Below are 21,088 nucleotides of genomic sequence, written 5' to 3'. Positions count from 1 at the left end.
ACATTTTCACTTCTCTCATTGACTTCAAATCCCAGACCCTGGCCTGTTTGTTCTGTTTCGCAAACGTTCCCGGAAGTCTCGCGATGTTGCACTTCTACGTTTAGAAACTCTGTGGCCACATGGCTCCAGGTTCAGCCAAGGCTGCAGCGCCTTCTAGTGTGTAGGGTATACAAATGCATTGGAAACAATTGTTCCATCGCTCACCACGTTCACATCCAGTTTTTATGCGATGAAAATCATACACTTTTTTTTTTTAAATCGGTGGAAACAGGTAGTTTCTGTAAAATTGTATAAATGGCAACAGATCATTTGTTCATTTGACATGGTGGGGTCTATTTGTGTCGGTAAAATTAATTATGTGATGGAAACGCCTTTATGCGCAAATATTAATATAATAGCCATCATATCAAAGTACATTTGGAGTCACGCGATTGGTGTGTGGTCCTCCCACTATGACCATGCAGTTATTAGTCTACAGATTAAATACAATTATGATTAACTTCACGGGGTGGTGAAAGTGCACGGTTATCTTGATGCTCCTTTCCAAAAAATATCGAAAGTCTTATTCTTGTGACGTGATGATAGTTGCTTGACTGCCGTTTGACAAACTCAAATATTATCGCTGTTATCCATAATAATCTTATCATGCAGACTAGCCAACCCGCACTGTATCTGCAAACTGTAGGCCTGAGCCAGCTGCCGAAACCCGAGTAGGCAGTATACTATTTAACGCAACAGTTTTTGTGACAAAACTAACCGTAGAGTTGAACATATTGTAACGACCCTGGGTTTATATGTGCGGAAATCGACTCTGCCGCACGTGCACGCTTTTGCGGCACAGTCAATAGCGCGTCGGACCTCTGGCTTGAAGGTCGAGGGTTCGAGACCTGCTCCCTGCCTGTTTCATTACTATGATGGAAAAACATTGAACTTTAGATTTTTTTTGTCTGTACTTTAAAACTTTAGCGAAATTGTTTTATGTGCACTACCTCATCATGCACTTACTTTAATCTGCAACAAATCTGTTTGGTGGAAACACCACTGGTGGGAAAATACGTGTGTTTTCTTTATGCAGATTTGAGAATATTTGCATGAAAATCGATCGCTGATTGGATGGAAACATATCTACTATATATATATTTATATAATTGGCACAGATTTTCTCAAATCTGCAACAATTTCCTTTTAGTCACGTAATTTAGAACTCTATCCGTCCATGTCTGGTCTGAGCAGACGCAGCAACCGCCTTCCCACCTGTTTGTTTACCTTAGCAACCATGGCAGAGACGGTTCAAGATGTTTCTGAAGCAGATAAGCGACATCTCGTTGAACTCGTCAAAGAACTCAGGTATAAAGATATTTTTCAGTTTCAACACTTCTTAACTCTTGTCTTAACTCATAGATTTGCTACATAGAGTAGCAATTTGTGGCCGCAAAAAAAACAAAAGGCCTTGTCCCTCACTGCCTCTTTTTCCAGACGCTCCAATGCGGTGCTACGGGCAGAAACTGATATGTATGAGCGGTATATAAGCCGCTTGGACCCCAGGGACTTGGTTCCTCAGCCTTTATCAGATTCTCTGGGGGCAGCTGCAGCATCACAGTTGGAGATTGGAGGGGTATGAGAAAGCATCTTGCACAACTTCCACAAACTTAATGTGTTGAATGAAATGGATTTCCCTACCCTATATGTTCTTTGACCTCTCGTGATTGACTCATGCACCATAGTCTCGTCGTCCACTATAACCTCGTAGGTTTAACATGCTGACCAGACCGGACACGTCGCGTGCGCGAGCGTCGCAAAAATAAATTTAGAAATCCATGTTATTCAAATATTCCACCCGCACTGCTCGCGCGTGCCAACGAGCGTCTGAGTCGCCAAGGGCTAACGCGGATCCCAAACCGGCTGCACGCGTGCACTATCGTGCATAAATGTATTTTGTCCCCCTACACCAAACGCGATCAGGACATGCAGGTTAAAATATCAAAACAAATTCTGAACCAATGATATTAATTTGGGGACAGGTCGAAAAGCATGAAACATGTATGGCAATTTAGCTAGTTAGCTTGCACTTGCTAGAAAATGTGTCCTATTTAGCTAGCTTGCTGTTGCTAGCTAATTTGTCCTGGGATATAAACACTGAGTTGTTATTTTACCTGAACTGCACAAGGTCCTCTACTCCGACAAATTAATCCACACAAAAACGGCCAACCGAATCGTTTCTAGTCATTTCTCCTCCTTCCAGGCTTTTTCATCTTTGAACTTATATGGTGATCTCATCTAAACTTCTATTGTATTACCATGACAACCAGCAACAAAGTTCGTCTTTCAATCACCCACGTGAGTATAACCAATGAGGAGATGGCACGTGGGTACCTGCTTCTATAAACCAATGAGGAGATGGTTGGCTAAGGCTTGGGTGGGAAATACAAAGTGTGTGTGTTATTACCATAGAAAAATAAGGGTTTTTACTGCATATTTGAATGCTTGTATTTCTATGGCTTTAGGGCCGTGGGAGAAAGATGAAAACACGGACAACGGCTCTGGAGCAGTTACAACGTCTGACATTGGAGCAAAAGTGTGACGTGGCACAGAGAGAGTTAGATGAAACCAAGGAGGACCTGGAGAAACTGAAAGAGAGCTCAGAAAGAGTGCTCCACAACTATAAGGTAAACATAATATACAAACAGAGAGAGAATGGATAGAGAAAGACTCTTCTGGATCTGTGTAACCTGCAGAGGAATCTGTGATTTGGTTTAGTTGTGGTCTATGTAGTTAAGATGCACTGAACCCAGAACCCATTCAGATTTCTGGCATTATTACAGTACCAGTCAAAAGTTTAGACACACCTACTCATTCCAGGATTTGTCTTTATTTTTTACTATTTTCTACATTGTAGAATAACAGTGAAGACATCAAACTATAAAATAACACATGGAATCATGTAGTAACCCATTTTTTAAATAAACAAATCCAAAAATATTTAATATTTGAGATTCTTCAAAGTAGCCACCTTTTGCCTTGATGACAGTTTTGCACACTCTTGGCATTCTCTCAACCAGCTTTGTGAGGTAGTCACCTGGAATGCATTTCAATTAACAGGTGTGCCTTGTTAAAAGTTCATTTGTGGAATTTCTTTCCTTCTTTATGCATTTGAGCCAATCAGTTGTGTTGTGACAAGTTAGGGGTGGTATACAGAAGATAGCCTAATTTGGTAGGATACCTAGTCTATATTATGGCAAGAACAGCTCAAATAAGCAAAGAGAAACGACAGTCCATCATTACTTTAAGACATGAAGGTCAGTCAATCCGGAAAATTTCAAGAACTTTGAAAGTTTTGTTGTGGAAATTCTTACACAGGGACACTCAAAGTCAATCATAAATGAATCATTGTTTATTATCAGAGCGCTGGAGAGGTTCCAACAAATCCGATGCGCCATAGTAAATGTCTGTTAGGAGCTCTGCTGCGGCAGTCCCAGCAGTTGTCTTATATACAGCTATATACAGACAAGTTATATTTGCATAATTTATTTGCATAATCCATTCAGCATTACCGTTTTTCATTCATGTGACCTACCAATACTGGTTCATAACATGTGACAGACCACGAGGCTTCTTCTCTCTAAGCTGAGACCTTGAAACTGAGATCTTTCGTTCTCAAAACAAGGTCTGGGCATACTGCAAAATTGCAGATACTGATTCGTTCAATCACTCACTTGCATGAACACAGAAATTGCTTATTAGAAAAGCACATGTATAACATTTCCATCACAGTTTCTTCAAGTGCAGTCTCAAAAACCATCAAGCACTATGATGAAACTGGCTCTCATGAGGACCGCCACAGGAAAGGAATACTCAAGAGTTACCTCTGCTGCAGTAGTTCCTTTGAGTTACCAGCCTCAGAAATAGCAGCAAAGAGACATGCTTGGGCCAAGAAACACGAGCAATGGACATTAGACTGGTGGAAATCTGTCCTTTGGTCTGATGAGTCCTAATTTGAGGATTTTGGTTTCAACCGGCGTGACTTTGTGAAATGCAGAGTAAGTGAACGCATGATCTCTGCATGTGTGGTTCCCACCGTGAAGCATGGAGGAGGTGGTGTGATGGTGCTTTGCTGGTGACACTGTCAGTGATTTATTTAGAATTCAAGGCACACTTAACCAGCATGGTTACCACAGCATTCTGCATCGATACACCATCACATCTGGTTTGCGCTAAGTGTGACTATAATTTATTTTTCAACAGAACAATGACCCAGCACACCTCCAGGATGTGTAAGGGCTATTTGACCAAGAAGGAGAGTGATGGAGTGCTGCATAAGATGACCTGGCATCCACAATCACCCGACCTCAACCGAATTGAGATGGTTTGGGATGAGTTGGACTGCAGAGTGAAAAGCTGCCAACAAATGCTCAGCATATGTGGGAACTCCTTCAAGACTGTTGGAAAAGCATTCCCAGTGAAGCTGTTTGAGAGAATGCCAAGAGTGTGCAAAGCTGTCCTCAAGGCAAAACGTGGCTACTTTGAAGAATCTTCAACATAAATTATATTTTGGTTTGCTTAACACTTTTTTGTTTACTACATGATTCCATATGTTTTATTTCATAGTTTTGATGTCTTCACTATTATTCTACAATGTAGAAAATAAAGAAAAACCCTTGAATGAGTAGGTGTGTCCAAAACTTTGACTGGTACTGTACATTGTACCAAAAGCTTGATAACCAATCATTTCTGGGCCCTTCTCCATATTAGGCAACTCTGGAGGAAGCAGATATTCGACTTGTGGAGGTCAAGAAAGCAAGTTATGAGTTTGACCGTGATGTCGCTAAGGTGTTGAGGGAGAAGAGAGGTGTCATGATGGGTGCAGAGAAGGTCATTCGTTATTTTGAGGACAGGATGAGAGCAAAGGTAAGCAAGCTGCATGTCAGGCAGGGTGGTCAGGTCAGATCTTAAATCACATTTGGTTCCTGACTTGAATTACAAATCTTGGAAGTAATGCAAGCTTCAATATCAGCATTCACTGTTACCGACTGCTGCCCTGTTTCTCTGACCTCATCACCTATTTGTCTCATCCTGCTGCTACCTTTACATCATCCTACAGGACACACTGGTTGAGAAGTTGCGGTTGAAGAATGCAGCTCTCCATGTGCAGAAGAGGAAGTTGCAGTTACAGCTACGGCAGAAAGAGGAAATGGGTGAAGCCCTGCACGAGGTGGATTTCCAGCAGCTGAAGATCGAGAACAGCCAGTATCTCGAACGCATTGATGAAAGAAACCAGGACCTTCTGCGCCTAAAACTCCTGGCAGGAAACACCCTACAGGTTCTCAACTCCTACAAGGTTTGATTCCTATTCAAACACTATTGTATGTACAGTGGGGCAAAAAAGTATTTAGTCAGCCACCAATTGTGCATGTTCTCCCACTTAAAAAGATGAGAGGCCTGTAATTTTCATCATAGGTACACTTCAACTATGACAGACAAAATGAGAAGAAAAAAATCCAGAAAATCACATTGTAGGATTTTTAATGAATTTATTTGCAAATTATTGTGGAAAATAAGTATTTGGTCACCTACAAACAAGCAAGATTTTTGGCTCTCACAGACCTGTAACTTATTTAAGAGGCTCCTCTGTCCTCCACTCGTTACCTGTATTAATGGCATCTGTTTGAACTTGTTATCAGTATAAAAGACACCTGTCCACAACCTCAAACAGTCGCACTCCAAACTCCACTATGGCCAAGCCCAAAGAGCTGTCAAAGGACATCAGAAACAAAATTGTAGACCTGCACCAGGCTGGGAAGACTGAATCTGCAATAGGTAAGCAGCTTGGTTTGAATAAATAAACTGTGGGAGCAATTATTAGGAAATGGAAGACATACAAGACCACTGATAATCTCCCTCGATCTGGGGCTCCACGCAAGATCTCACCCCGTGGGGTCAAAATGATCACAAGAACGGTGAGCAAAAATCCCAGAACCACACGGGGTGACCTAGTGAATGACCTGCAGAGAGCTGGGACCAAAGTAACAAAGCCTACCATCAGTAACACACTACGCCGCCAGGGACTCAAATCCTGCAGTGCCAGACGTGTCCCCCTGCTTAAGCCAGTACATGTCCAGGCCCGTCTGAAGTTTGCTAGAGAGCATTTGGATGATCCAGAAGAAGATTGGGAGAATGTCATATGGTCAGATAAAACCACAATATAACTTTTTGGTAAAAACTCAACTCGTTGTGTTTGGAGGACAAAGAATACTGAGTTGCATCCAAAGAACACCATACCTACTGTGAAGCATGGGGGTGGAAACATCATGCTTTGGGGCTGTTTTTCTGCAAAGGGGCCAGGACGACTGATCCGTGTAAAGGAAAGAATGAATGGGGCCATGTATCGTGAGGTTTTGAGTGAAAACCTCCTTCCATCAGCAAGGGCATTGAAGATGAAACGTGGCTGGGTCTTTCAGCATGACAATGATCCCAAACACACCACAAATACTTTTTTGCCCGACTGTACATCTCTTTTCTTGTGCAGGGGTGTGATCAGGTTCAGGAGAGTGGAATTATATATTCCTGGTTGGGGAATCTGAACTTGAGAGGTAGATCCCTTGAGATAAACTGATAAAACTCTAGGCTTATTTTCATCACCCAGGCCCAACTAAGGTACTTGACCTTTGTTGTGTTAGTACGTACGTGGGGGTTTGGGACTTTGATAAGGAAATGTGTTGTTTTTCCCATTGTAGAAGAAGTTGCAGAGCATGACATGTGAGTCAAAGCTGCTTAGTAGTGACATCACCTCCCGTAAGGAGATGCTGGTGAAGATCGAGGAGGAGACACTGCAAGCAGAAGAGGTCAATTTAACATTCACCTGTTTAGTTTTTAACCAAAATCATACGATTCTTGTAGCCAACTATTCAGCTATGTTTGCAACACTGCTGGTGGGTAGGCTAATAAATATCCCCCTCTTTGTGTCCTTCTTGGGCAGGAGCATGCCAAGGCAGAGACTCTTAACAGGAAGCTGCGAGGCCAGCTGGCAGATTTCCGTGTTCCCCACGTGCTGCAATACATCACAGCTAAGGCCTCCCATAGCCAGCTCGAGCAGAGTGTCCGAGCCTGGGAGCGAAAAGTTGAGATATCTGAGGTGAGAGTCAAAGTTGTAGGTTAGATATAACTTTACTTACGAAGGGTACCTACAGAAGGTAAGTACATACTTCATAACACATTGATAATAATATTTTCATGTTGTTTTGTAATTGGCTTCTGTTCTGCTTATGAATTCGTAAATGTTACGAAGTCCTTACATAGGTACCCTTTTTAAGTAACGTTATCATGTTGGGTAAGGGACATGCAGTTCTGAAATTATCATTATAGAACCAGAAAGTTCCTGATTTCCATGCCATCCATACAGATGGCTCTGAAGACACACACCAAGACCTGGAACAAGCTGAAGGAAGCTGCAGGAGCAGGACCAGTCACAGCCCGGTGAATCCGCACATGCTTCCTAATAAATACATTCTCTGCAAATATTCAATCATCCAAAGCAGTCAAAAATCCATCAGTCTCTTTTGTAAACTAGCGGAGATATGCCCTTATAAAGTAACTCATGTGTTTTAGCTGTTTTTAACTTTCAGTATATGGAACATTTGTAGAATGGTTGAACAATCATGTTTTAAGTCACAATTGAACTTATCGCTTGTAGTAGGGTGATTAAGCTGATAAATCGTTCATTTTTTGATAAAAACCCAAAATATGTACCCTGAAAAGATTTCAATATGGAGCCACCCCAGATTTGACCTCTGTGGGGTGTGGCAGCCATTTTTTTAAATGGCCCCCAACTAACAACATTTTACAATTCAGAAGGACTGCTTTGAGGTAAAGGCACCAAATTTGTCATAGACCCTAGATTTATGGTCCCTGAAAAGATTTCAATATGGAGCCACCACAGATTTGGCCCCTGGGGGCTGTGGAGGCCATCTTACAAAATGGTTGCCAATGGTAACACTATGGTAGCCTTAGATACCCTTAAAATATTTAGATGTGGCGCCACTGCAGATTTGGCCCTGGCAGCCATCTTACTAAATGTCCCCAGACTGTACCACTATTTTGGTGGTGATTGTTGATCCGAGAGACCTCCAAAACCATCATTAGGGGTTCACAGCAATGTTGTGAAACCTATTGTTATTCTTAGATTTTAAAACATTCCATGACGTGGTCAAATAACTTATACATAGATTGGCAACTTTTTTTCTAATTTGACACACAGAAACTAGAGGCAATAAGTAACTTGGTCAAAATGAATGGCACCGATTGGCCTAAACTTTGGATGTGGGCATCTTTCCTCATGCTGAACAAATTTGGCTCAAGAACCCATCAGGATAGATTTTCCTCCATCTTAGAACTATGAACTATGTCCAAATAACACCAAATTCGTAGGCCCATGGTACATCTCTTTACTTTATTTGAGAAAAGCTATGGGATTGGTTAATAAGATATGGCGGAGTTATTGATAAATCCAGAAATCTGATTTTATGTGTTCTTTTCAATCCTTTGTACATCCACTTCACAATGGCCTATTAACTTGAACCTTCATTTTAGGGTCATCAGAGACATTACCATGATGAACCATGTTACTTTTGGCATTGATATCTTAAAAAATAAGGAAACTATCCTGAACAAAAATATAAAAACGCAACATGTAACATTTTACTGAGTTACAGTTCACATAAGAAAATCAATCAATTGAAATAAATTTATTAGGCCCTAATCTATGGACTTCACATGACCGGGCAGGGGCATGGGTGGGCCTTGGAGGGCATAGGCCCACCTAATGGGGAGCCAGGCCCTGACAATCAGAATTAGTTTTTCCACACAAAAGGGCTTTATTACAGATAGAAATGCTCCTCAGTTTCATCAGCTGTCGAGGTGGCTGGCCTTAAGACAATCCCACAGGTGAAGAAGCCGGATGTGGAGGTCCTTGGCTGGCGTGGTTTCAATTCGTCTGCGGTTGTGAGGCCGGTTGGACTTACTTTCAACTTCTCTAAAATGATGTTGGAGGTAGCTTATGGTAGAGAATTTAACATTCAATTCTCTGGCAACAGCTCTGGTGGACATTCCTGCAGTCAGCATGTAAATTGCATGCTCCCTCAAAACCTGAGACATCTGTGGCATTTTATCTGTTATTTTACCAGGTAAATTGACTGAGAACACATTCTCAGTTGCAGCAACGACCTGGGGAATAGTTACAGGGGAGAGGAGGGGGATTATTAGGTGACCGTGATGGTTTGATGGCCAGATTGGGAATTTAGCCAGGTCACCAGGGTTAACACCCCTACTCTTACGATAAGTGCCATGGGATCTTTAATGACCGCAGAGTCAGGACACCCGTTTAATGTCCCATCCAAAAGACGGCACCCTACACAGGGCAGTGTCCCCAATCACTGCCCTCGGGCATTGGGATATTTTTTTAGAAAAGAGTGCCTCCTACTAGCCCCCCAACACCACTTCCAATCCAGGGACTGAACAGGACCAACCCTGCTTAGCTTCAGAAGCAAGCCAGCAGTGGTATGCTGCTGGCATTGTGCTGTGTGACAAAACTACACATTTTAGAGTGGCCTTTTAATGCCCCATGCACAAGGTGCACCTGTGTAATGATCATGCTATTTAATCAGCTTCTTGATATGCCACACCTGTCAGGTGGATGGATTATCTTGGCAAAGGCAAAATGCTCACTAACAGGGATGTAAACAAATTTGTGCACAAAAATAAGCTTTTTGTGAGTATGGAAAAATTCAGGGATCTTTTATTTCATCTCATGAAACATGGGACCAACACTTTACATGTTGCGTTTATATTTTTGTTCAGTATATTAACAATTCAGTTGTTGTTGTTTTTTACAATGTAACACTATTGCTTAAAATAATCTTGTCATGGAATAAGTCTGATTCACTCCAAATTTGGTCTCATCACAATGGTTCATGAAGAGTTTGAAAAAATAATGTTGATGCATTCAAAGACGGCCAAACTATACAAGTAGATGAATATTAGCACATTTTTTATTTAGACTCATGAATGCACATAAAGGAAGATAGTTCCTACATAATAGTGCTTGCTTTGTTATATAACTGGTCTTGTGTCCTTTGTTATCCTGGGAACCCCATTCATTTCTGCTTGCAGCTATATTTTAAGATAATTACAGTGCATTCGGAAAGTATTCAGACCCCTTGACTTTTTCCATATTTTGTTACGTTACAGCCTTATTCTAAAATATATCAAATAATTTTCCCCCCTCAATCTACACACAATACCCCATAATGACAAAGTGAAAACAGGTTTGTAGAAATGATTGCCAATTTATATTTAAAAAGTAAAAAACAACATGAATACCTTATATTTACATAAGTATTCAGACCCTTTCCTATGAGACTTGAAATTGAGCTCAGTCGCATCCTTAAGATGTTTTTACAACTTGATTGGACTCCTTTAGTAAATTCAATTGATTGGACATGTTTTGAAAAGGCACACAGAAATAGAAAGCATCAACTGAATGTTAAATGTCAGGTATTTTAATTGTATTGTCTACTTGTTGAATGTTTGTGAAGTCTTTATTTGTGGATGTTTGTAATGTCTTGTTAATTGGTGTTGGACCCCAGGAAGATTAGCTAGCGTCACGGTGTTAGCTAATGGGGATCCTAATAAAAATTACAACCTGGACTATATAAGGTTCCACAGTTGACAGTGCACATCAGAGCAAAAACCAAGCCACGAGGTCAAAGAAATTGTCCATAGAGCTCAGAGACAGGATTGTGTTGAGGCACAGATCTGGGGAAGGACACCAAAACATTTATGCAGCATTGAAAGTCGAAGAAAATAGTGGCCTTCATCATTCTTGAATGGAAGAAGTTTGGAACCACCAATACTCTTCCTAGAGCTGAGCAATTGGGGGAGAAGGGCCTTGGTCAGGCAGGTGACCAAGAACCCAATGGTTACTCTGATAGAGCTCCAGAGTTCCTCTGTGGAGATGGGAGAACCTTCCAGAAGGACAACCAAAGTTTCTAAAAACCTGTTTTTGCTTTGTCATTATGGGGTATTGTGTGGTATTGACGAGGGGGAAAAAACGATTTAATCAATTTTAGAAAAAGGCTGTAAAGTAACAAAATGTGGAAAAAGTCAAGGGGTCTGAATACTTTCCTGAATACACTGTATTATTGGATCAGTGGAGCGAAACAGAATATCAAAAGAGATCAGCACAGAATCAAAAGCACTGTAACTAAGCAGCTAACTTACTATTGTCTACTAAACAAAATCTTGTGGCTTTGGACCCGACCAGACAGCTTGTATTCAATTGTATGCTGTACAATGTACATCAACCAATGCCATATATAAACCAATAGCAGGTATGTTACCAAAACATTGGGAGATGTACACAAGAATCTCTAAACTAAAACATACAGTACATCTTGCCTAATTGGGGTAAAATGAATTTAAGAATGCTGCCAGATCTTTTCATTGTACATACATTCATCTCTGTACTAAATTTGTTGTGTTTCTCTAACAAAAAAGCCATCAAAACTGTAAAGTATTACCGATAGTGGCCATTTTGTGAGATGCCAACACAGCCCCAGGGGCCAAATCTGTAGTGGCTCCATATCTAAGCCTAAGTCTTATATTTGGAGCCTTTCTCTTGAAAAAGTCATTGTAAAATATTGGTACTGTTAGGCAATAATTTTCAAAGATGGCTGCCACAGCCCCCAGGGGCCAAATCTGTGGTGGCTCCGCATCAAAATATTTTCAGGCTACGTAAATCTACTTCTCTACCAAATGCAGTTCTCAAATAGTCCTTCTGAACTGTAAAATAGTTAGTCGGCAGCCATGTTGTGAGATGGCCCAAATCTGGGGTGACTCAATATCTAAATCTTTTCAGCTCTGGCTCTGAATGCTTGAGTAACATTTTGCAGCATAACCACTCTACTGTTGACAGACTATATAAACAAATAGCATCTGACCAAATTATGCAAGATTTTGGTTCTGGGTTAACAGAGATTACAATTAACTACATGAGTGTTATATTTGTACATTACATCAATGGTAAGTGCAGTGAATTTCTTCTGGGCGGCATAAAGGACATGTTACAGTCTATATTTAAGCAAGCATTACACACCCTATTACAAATTAGAAAATTTGATTTCAGTGAATGTACACATCTTGTTATATTGTTTAACTACCTAATCTACATATTTAAAAACCCTGAAAGAATACATGCCAGTCCCCTCTGCAATTAAAACATACATGACACCCCCCCTCTTTATAAAAAGTTTATTTGTTAGTGCTGTGTGTAATGAATGCTACATACAGATATTTTAGCATGAATGTACACATACTGTACATTGTCACAAATATTTTTTCACATAACAATTTGAAAAAAAGCTATGTGGAATAAGTGCCATCTGAAGCACTAATACCTAGGAAAGATTACAGGAACTAACACAGCAGGCATGCACAGAACAGAGAAAGCAGGGTCAATTGGGGCTAACTGTTATACACTTCACCAGATGACAAGTCATGTCAATCACAGTCCTAATGACCCTTCCATCAAGCAAACATTTCCTCCCATTACATCCTAAAGGGCCCTGTTACCTTCTCCCAAGAATGGAAATATTCATATAGATTAAAATAATTTTTTAAAATGTATATAAACTAAACATATACAGTACTTTTCTTTTTAATTCAAGTCGCAACTGCTTTTTGATGTGGTCTTAATGCCAGATGAAAGACGAATGACAAACTGTTAGCCCACCTCAGGTGACGATGGAGGAAACAAAAAACACAGCACAGTACAAGAAACAGAGCAACAACATTGAGGCAGTCAGTTCTGAAGTAGAATGGGTTTCTAAATAACCCTGACCCCAGTTTAACAGTCTACTGAAACTGATTATAAAAAAATAACCTTCCTCAAAGTTAGCATTACCTTATCATAAAATTGTTTTTCAATACTGCACTCAAACCACAACCAAATACATCCCCTTGAAATACTTCCTTTGAAAAAAAGACCCCCCCCCCCCACACACACACAAAAAAAACACTGAGCCACATTGATTTGCCCTCAAAGTTGACACAGATTTTTGCCTTATTAGTTGTCTTACCACTTACAGACTATAAAGAGTCAATCCATAACTTTTGCAATCAAGCTTAAGCAGCCCATTTTGGTAAGGATGCGATAAAAAAAATAATGCTATAAAATCCAGAAGTTAAAATGATCTACACAAATCTACTGCAGATAAGTTTGACATAACTGGGGTTAAACTATACAGACCTGACAAAATTCTACGCCAGATGTATGTTTTATACAATCCACTTCACAGCCAGGATTCCATTTTCACAGACATGATTCAACAATCATTCATCAAATAAACACAAAGGAGCACCAGGGGTCAGAATCCTTGTAGGGCTTAGAGACAGAATGTTCTCCTTGGAAACTTGCAACATATACCACTATCATAACTATGACTTGAAAATATGAAAAACAATTAAAGTCCTCATATGATAAAAAGTTGTAACATACAAAACAGCCAATGCAGTTTTAGAAACAATAGTTATGCAACTTCTGTAACCAAACTGGTAAACATACTCACATACATATTGTACTGTAAGAGGAAGCTTGATCAGGTTTTAGACATTTTCAGCAGATACTCTTCACTGATCTCTGTAGGAATATGAAATGTATGTGTGAAATATATATTTCTATATACCAGTGAGATGTCTTGATACTTCAGCTTGTTAATCTCCACACCTTTGGGATTTGCTGCAGTACAATGGTTTTTTGGTACAAACTATAGTTGCCACAATGATGGCCACATATACGTCCACATACAGTCACAAACTTTTGTAATATTTCACAATAGCACAAAAACAATTTAAAAAATAAACCACTTCTAGTTGGAGTTGATTCGTGTACATAAAAAAAATGATAAAAATACTTAAGCAAAGAGTAGAGGTGTATGATTTTATTGTATATGCATCAGAGGTTGGAACCAAAATTATTTTCCAATTGTTTCGTTCTGAAGAACAGAACCATTATTTTTTACATTATGTTGCACTGTTCCCACCAGCCAAATTAATGTTTTGAACCGGTTCTACCCAAGAAAGTAATGATTTATATCATTCCTTTTTAAACCGCTACATTTAGCTCAACATTAAATTACTTCACCAATCAGTGAGGATAGAGCAGCTTGCTATGGCACTGGCAAGCAATAGTTGTTGACATCTACTGCATGTGTAAACAAGTGTAGGGTGCGAGATGAGATTGAAATTTTCCAGGTGGGGAAAGATCGAGAGAGGTTGGAGGAGGAGGCTTGAAGTGCTGGGCATCTTGTGATGACATGCATTATCTGAACTAGGCCCACAGAATTATACCTACGGAGGAGCGGCTTCTATGAAGGAACTTTGAATGTCTTTGAACTTGAAAAGAGTTGGCTTAAAGTTGGACGAGAGCTAGCTAACAAACTTGTGTGTGTGCAGAGCGGCATCAGAATTCAAATAAAAAACACATCTTACCTTTTTGTAGTCAATAAATCCAATGAGAAATGTGATAAGGATACCATAGTCAACCAGAATTGATAAAGTTAATCCATTCTTCTCTAATAAAAAATCTCTACATTTCTGAATCACGCATGTAACGTCAGTAGGCTACAGTGCTTCGGAGGGGGAGGGACAGGTAAACTACACACGCACACAAACATTTTCTGAGTGACAGAGTGAGGGCTTTGCATAGGCGCATTGTTGCGTTTGTGGGACTGTAAAAAAAATATCTGGAATGTAAAATAACATTATTACCCAGTTCCCGTGCTTTTAAAATAACGGTTCTGTTCCAGAACAGTATAGATCACTTCCGTTCACGGTTCTGATCATAATTTTTGTTTTAGTGATATTTCTGGTTCTGTTCCCTGAACCGGTTCCATTTCCTGATATGCATACACTGCTACTACAGTGATTAGGTTGTGGAAAAGTAACCAATACACAATCATTTCAACCCTCCACCCACCAAACAAAACATTTTATATCAGAGTTGATACAGCGTCATTGATTCCAAAATAAAAAAAAGCAAGAGGCCATCAGTAGACTGTAGCAGCTGCTGAAACTTAGCAATCATAAAAGTCTTGAGTATCCTGGGTAAGAGAATGGAACATTAATGCATGCAGGATCTCTGTAGATGCATTCTAGAGTGACAACCACTGTTGGCAAGAGAATAGTTCTGGGTCATGGTGCAACACACCAGTCAAGCAGGTCATCACAAGGGGAACTGGTCCACATCGCCTTTTTTTCTTTTTAATCTATAAGGTAATTTATGTACAAATGCAAAGCTTTTCATATACAGAAATGTAGGCGAATGTGGTGATTTACATGTATTTTTTCCCCACTTGCAAGGAAGTTGATTCAAGAAGGTAAGGATAGATAAGAGTAAATGACCTGGGCTAGAACATCCACCCTAGTGTTTGAAGTGAAAGACATATCCTTGTTGGTGTCTCCTCTGTCCTTCAGACAGTAGCTCTAAAGCAGTGACACTTGGCAGTGACTTCTATTTTTTGTTTTTAACAATTATAAATTGTATGAGTTTCTTAGGATGGGGAAGTGGACTGGTATCAGTTTTCAGATGGGAAGTGAGGGTATGGATTTTATATGCTGGGGGCAAATTAAGAGTAGGCAGGGACATTTGCTATGGACTCGATAAGAAGTGGCACAGAGTAACCTACCATCGGGTAACCCTCCCTTTAGATTTGTGCTGGACTGTGTGCTCCTGCAAGGCTCCCAGGTCTCCAAAGCATTTGAACTGGGTATCTCTGGAAAGCACCAGAGTGTGCACTCCAGAGATGCCCAGTTCAAGTGTGTTAAGCTGGGTGCTGCAAATTAATGGTAGACAGGGACGTTTGCTATGAACTTGTACAGAGCGGAGGGGCGTGACTATATGCAAGGTGGCACAGGGTAACCCCCTCCTTCAGCTGTGTGCTGGACTGTGTGCTCCTGCAAAGCTCCCAGGTCTCCAAAGCGCTCTCCACACCAAACACACTTGAACTGGGCATCTCTGGAATGCACACTCTGATGCTTGGCCAGGTGCTCCCGTTGCTTGAAGCCTTTATCACAGCTAGCACACTTATAGGGCTTCTCCCCGGTGTGGACACGCTTGTGCCTATTCAGGTCAGATGAGTACTTGAAGCGCTTCTCGCATTCGGGACACTTTAAGGGCTTCTCTCGGGACGGGTCGCAGCGGTGCTGCACGAACTCTGAGGATGACAGGAAGCGGCGGTCACATAGGGAGCACTTTAGGGGCTTCTCTTGACAGTGCGAGTTCTGATGTCGCTGCAGTGTCGAACTCTTCTTGTATCCCTTGCCGCACACGTCACATTTGTAAGGCTTGTCTGTCTCCCTAGATGAAGAGGACGACTCACCGCATTTGTGGCGCAGCAGCTCTCCTGACTGACTGAATTCCTTCTGGCAGGATGCACACTTGAACAGGTTCTCCATGCCGTGGACGTGCTGGTGGTACAGCAGATGGGATGGCTGCAAGAAGCCTTTGTCACAAAGGTTGCACTTGAAGGGGCGGTCGGATGGGTTTTTGTGCGTGCGCCTATGGCGCACCAGCGCATACTGCTGTTTGAAACTCATCTGGCACTCCTCACAGTGGAAGGGACGCTCCTCAGAGTGAGTGCGCTCATGCTGCCGCAGGTCTGATGGACGCTTGAAGCCCTTTCCACAGGTTGCACAGCGGAAGGGGCGTGCCCCTTGTGGGTGGCATGGATGATGCAGCAGCTCCGAAGACTCCTTGAAGTGCAGTTCACACAGGTTGCACTTAAACAGGTGCTCTCCGGAATGGGCGTACATGTGGCGCACCAGGTGGGAGCGGTGCTTGAAGCTCTTGTCACACACAGCACATTTGTATGGGCGCTCAGAGCTGTGGGTGCGCTGGTGATGGGCCAGGTGAGAGGACTGGCTGAAGCTCTTGTCACACGTGTCACACTTGAAGGGCTTCTCTCCAGTGTGCACACGCTCATGGCGGGCCAGCTCTGACAGGTGCCTGAAACCCTTCTGACAGACGGAACACTTGTAGGGCCTGTCACGGGCCGATGGAAATGTAATTGAGGAAGAGGATCCCACTGCCACACTCCCACTGGAAGAGGCTCCATCAGCAGACGGCTGCTGAGGGTTGGTGGCAGAGGAGGAAGGTGTGGTGTTCCCAGAGGAACCCGGTCGATAGGTCTTCTCACAGATGGAGCATTTCATGGGGTTGGTGCTGTTGTGCGAGGTGTGGTGCTGTGCCAGCGAGGTGAGCAGGGAGAAGCCCATCTTACACACACCACACACAAAGGGCTTCTGCTCCACCTGCACACACTGGTGCTCCAGCAGATCAGTGGCCTGGTGGAAGATCTTCATGCACTGGGTGCATTGGAAGGAGCGGTCCTGGCTCACCATACACTGGTGCTCATGTGGGTTGGCCAGGTGGGAGATGTCGTGGCCGCATGCTCCACACTTGTGACCGCCCTCGCCCCCTACCTGCAGAGAGGGCTGCTGTACCTGGGTAGGGTGTTGCTGCTGGCTGTGCTGCTGGCTGTGCTGCTGGCCATGCTGGTGCTGCTGCTGCTGCTGCAGAGCGGGGTCAGGCTGCAGGACGATACCATAGACGGCGCAGCCCAACGCATTCTCTGCCCCCGGTGGTATGGTGTGCACCACTGGAGGGGGAGCAACAGCATGCTGCTGCCACGCCTCACTCATCCTGGCTCTTGTGTAGGGATTCAGTTTTGTATCGTAGTGGGGGCTTTTATGAAGAAAAATCAAAGGTACATTGATTGGTGGACGGGTGGGTAGGGTGGAAAGTCAGTAATTTAGTCTGCCATTTCGGTGGAGAACATCACTAAATATAAAAATATATACATATAAAAAAGGGCTTGTTTTTAGGATGCAATAGATTGGGTGTCTGAAAATTATATGCAGAGGAAGAACACCTGCTGCAAAGACATTTAAATTTAGAAAAATTTAACCCACTGTCTCCATGAGTCTTCAGTCCTCTTCTGATGACTGCAGAAAAAGGGAACAATTATTATTAAACTATTCACTAGTACTGTGTGCGGTATGGCATCCTAGAAGAAGTGCAATATCTCAGTTTCAGAAACTTTCCCTGAGACAACAGAATAATTATCAGAGCCCAAAAAGATAGACTTAAAAATAAAATAAAAATGTATTTAACTAGGCAAGTCAGTTAAGAACAAATTTTTTTTTACAATGATGGCCTAGGAAAAGTGGGTTAACTGCCTTGTTCAGGGGCAGAATGACAGACTTTTACCTTGTCAGCTCGATGATTCGATCGAGCAACCTTTCAGTTTACTAGTCCAACACTCTAACCACTAGCCTACCTGCCGCCCCAGACTTCAGAGGAAGCAGGTCAGAAAACACTGCTACTACTATATCCTTCCATCAGATTAAAAGCAGCTGTAGAGGGCTACTTCATTCCTGCTTACTTGTCTAATGATCCATCATCACAAACACACAACAAGATAGCCATATCCAAACAATCAAAACCCCTTATTTTCAACCTGGTCTCATAGACTAGACATAACATAGTAAAATGTAAATCCGCTACACTCAAATTACTATGATATGTTAGGTTTGGTATGGTTACATAAGACAGGTTACTTCAGGCAAAAACTAAAGGAGGATGATTGGTCTGGGAGGATGGGTGGGCATATAAAACGTCTGGCAACCCAAAGGCGGCATGTTCGAATCTCATCTCGGACAACTTTACTTACTACTTTGTACCCAGCTAGCACAGTGGATCTGGGCCAATTCCAGATGAGAGTCGGGGCACTCAGCTGAGAGTCAGAGTCTGGGCCACCTTCAGCAGTATTACTTATGGCTAGGATGCGGGGATTGAGCTTGGGCTGATTCCGGTGTGAGTTATCTGGCCCAAATATATTACTTGGGGCTCGGGACAATTCCAGTGAGTTATCTGGCCCAAATGTTTTACTTGGGGCTCGGCCGATCGGGGCTGCTCCCTGGCAGATGATTACACAGGCTGCTATACATAATGAACATTTCATTATTTATTTAATTTCCCCCCTCATTGTTTCTGTGATTAAAAAAATACAATTAACATTTAAATTAAATTCTTTAAGAGTCCTGTGTAGCATTTTGATACTTTTTGCAAGGCAATTGATAAGCATTAAAAACTTTGTGGCTGGAACTTCCCGAGTGGCGCAGCGGTCTAAGACACTGCATCGTAGTGCAAACTGCGTTTCTAAAGACGCTGGTTCGAGACCCTTCCCGGCCGTGACCATTAGACCCACGAGGGGGCGCACAATTGTCCCAGCGTCGGCACGAGGTAGGGGAGGGATGGCCTTGTCCCATTGCGCTGTAGAGACTCCTGTGGCAGGCTAGGCGCATGCACGCTGACACGGTCACCAGGTGTGTGGTGTTTCCACCGAGACAAAAATTTTTTTTTTTGTATGTATAAAATATATAATAGTAATATTTAAAATGACTAAATTGGGTAATTTTGTATACATTAATTAAAATTTGCATTGGGGCGATTCTGGTAAGATGCCGGCAAAGTTGGTAGACGGAAATGGCTCAATGTACTTGATCCGATTCTGGGCAGTCATTCATTTTGATTCCGGACAGAGTCCGACACCCAATTCCGGGTCGATGCAATCAGTTCCTGCTCCCCGGAAGAGGGCGCTTCTGGGCCGATTCCTCACTACTTAGCATGTTAACCCTTGTTAACCCTTCATCCGGCAGGTAGCCTAGTGGTTAGAGCGTTGGGCCAGTAACTGAAAGGTTGCTGGATTGAAACCCCGAGCTGACGTTCTGCCCCTTAACAAGACTGTTACCCGGTATGCCATCATTGTAAATAAGAATTTGTTCTTAAGTTCTTAACTGACTTGCCTAGTTAAATAAATGTAAAAAAATAAAAACCTAACCCCTAGCCTAGCTAAAATTAGCCACCTAGCTAACGTATCATACCTATTTACAAATTCGTAACATATTTTACAAATTGGAATTCGTAACATATGAATTGTTATTTGTAACATCATACTTGGACATCCACAAATTAATACATACCATACGAAACATATCATACTAAATGGAGGGAAACAAGTTAAATGTACTATATTCCGTCTTCCACTGAGTCCAGGTTGTTATTTATATGTATTATAGGGAGACAGACAATATTTAAACTGGTGCGTCCGAGTACATCAGGCTATTTTTCAAAACATTCTATCGGGTGAGCACTAATGTCTAGTAATGCTCTTAACGTTACTCCTTTCAGAATATGTCAATCATATTGGTTTGGGTTGATTTACGATCGGTGTTCCCCAAGATTACACTATTGGTGACATGCATATTCAAATCATCCACAGCGTGCGCAATCAATAAGCATCCATTTGGTCGGTGTTTGCGCACGAATGTAAACCGAAGAAAAACAACTCGATTTACCTAGCTAGTTACGCCATTGCATTTTCCACACGAGAGAGAAAAGCAAACGGCCCATAATTTGTTAACGGAGCCAGGCGGCAGTCGCTGTCTCATTTTGCAGAAGCATAGCTGCATACATCTGTATGGCGAGCTAGCTAACGTTGCGTTTGCTTGTAATGTTGCGATTGGAAAATATTCAGCTATTGTATTAAACTGATCTATAGACGCAGTAAATAAATGAGTAACATATTTGGGACATTATTGCTGGTAACATACCTTTAACGTTTTGCGGAGTTTTTTGTAGCGTCTGACGATTTTGACAGAAAAAGTATTCGTAGGCCCAATAATACCTCCTTTCATATCCGCATTCAGCCTCGGTCAGTCGAATATCTGTCCGCTCTCTTGTCAAGCGGGTTTGGCACCAGGGCCGAAAAATTCAGAGCCTTTGTGTCGTTCTAAATGACCCAACTAAATGTGTAATATTCTATTTTGCCCAGAATGGTTAACTTTGTCAACGCCCAGAGAATGTGATCACTAGGCCATACTCCTCCCGCTTAAAAATGAGATTTATGTTTTTAAATAAAACGCTAGCTAGCTAACTGACTAGCCTTAGAGTTCCTTCCCAGGCACGGGAACATGAATA

The 21,088-nt window shown here is 41.9% G+C and overlaps 2 protein-coding genes across 7 annotated transcripts; one reads left to right on the top strand and one right to left on the bottom strand.

The window, feature by feature from the left end:
* The first annotated feature begins 1,127 nt into the window (after positions 1–1,127).
* On the top strand, positions 1,128–7,514 carry cfap263 (cilia and flagella associated protein 263). 2 transcript variants are annotated; one of them, XM_020480566.2, is made up of 8 exons: positions 1,128–1,347; positions 1,477–1,615; positions 2,505–2,666; positions 4,750–4,905; positions 5,099–5,335; positions 6,732–6,839; positions 6,974–7,129; positions 7,397–7,514. In XM_020480566.2, exons 1-8 carry the CDS (start codon positions 1,217–1,219, stop codon positions 7,472–7,474), a joined length of 1,167 nt encoding a protein of 388 aa, XP_020336155.1. In that variant the 5' UTR covers positions 1,128–1,216; the 3' UTR covers positions 7,475–7,514. The 2 variants fall into 2 exon arrangements, with proteins under 2 accessions (XP_020336155.1, XP_031678542.1); XM_031822682.1 differs by lacking the exons at positions 1,128–1,347; positions 1,477–1,615 and adding an exon at positions 2,202–2,337.
* Positions 7,515–12,285: 4,771 nt separating this feature from the next.
* Positions 12,286–21,086, bottom strand: LOC109889259 (zinc finger protein 319-like). 5 transcript variants are annotated; one of them, XM_020480563.2, is made up of 3 exons: positions 20,722–21,086; positions 18,019–18,051; positions 12,286–17,791 (listed from the first exon to the last, which is right to left on the bottom strand). In XM_020480563.2, the coding sequence occupies exon 3, from the start codon at positions 17,746–17,748 to the stop codon at positions 15,943–15,945; it is 1,806 nt and encodes a 601-aa protein (XP_020336152.1). In that variant the 5' UTR covers positions 17,749–17,791; positions 18,019–18,051; positions 20,722–21,086; the 3' UTR covers positions 12,286–15,942. The 5 variants fall into 5 exon arrangements, with proteins under 5 accessions (XP_020336152.1, XP_020336154.1, XP_020336151.1 ...); XM_020480565.2 differs by having other exon boundaries at positions 20,796–21,063; XM_020480562.2 differs by lacking the exon at positions 20,722–21,086 and adding an exon at positions 20,092–20,246.
* Between the last annotated feature and the right edge of the window lie 2 nt (positions 21,087–21,088).

Source organism: Oncorhynchus kisutch, linkage group LG4 (genome assembly GCF_002021735.2).
Source record: "Oncorhynchus kisutch isolate 150728-3 linkage group LG4, Okis_V2, whole genome shotgun sequence".
Lineage (NCBI taxonomy): Eukaryota > Metazoa > Chordata > Actinopteri > Salmoniformes > Salmonidae > Oncorhynchus > Oncorhynchus kisutch.
The sequence above is the reverse complement of the archived record's forward strand: the minus strand, read 5'-3'. Positions and strand labels throughout refer to the sequence as shown.

Excerpts from the sequence above, each read along its gene's own strand:
- cfap263 (XM_020480566.2), top strand. The coding sequence starts at position 1,217 with ATGTCTGGTCTGAGCAGACGCAGCAACCGCCTTCCCACCTGTTTGTTT. Across the intron at positions 5,336-6,731 it reads AGGTTCTCAACTCCTACAAG|AAGAAGTTGCAGAGCATGAC; the intron begins GTTTGATTCCTA and ends TTCCCATTGTAG. Across the intron at positions 6,840-6,973 it reads AGACACTGCAAGCAGAAGAG|GAGCATGCCAAGGCAGAGAC; the intron begins GTCAATTTAACA and ends CTTCTTGGGCAG.
- LOC109889259 (XM_020480562.2), bottom strand. Across the intron at positions 17,792-18,018 it reads ACTGAAGACTCATGGAGACA|CCCCCACTACGATACAAAAC; the intron begins GTGGGTTAAATT and ends TCTTCATAAAAG.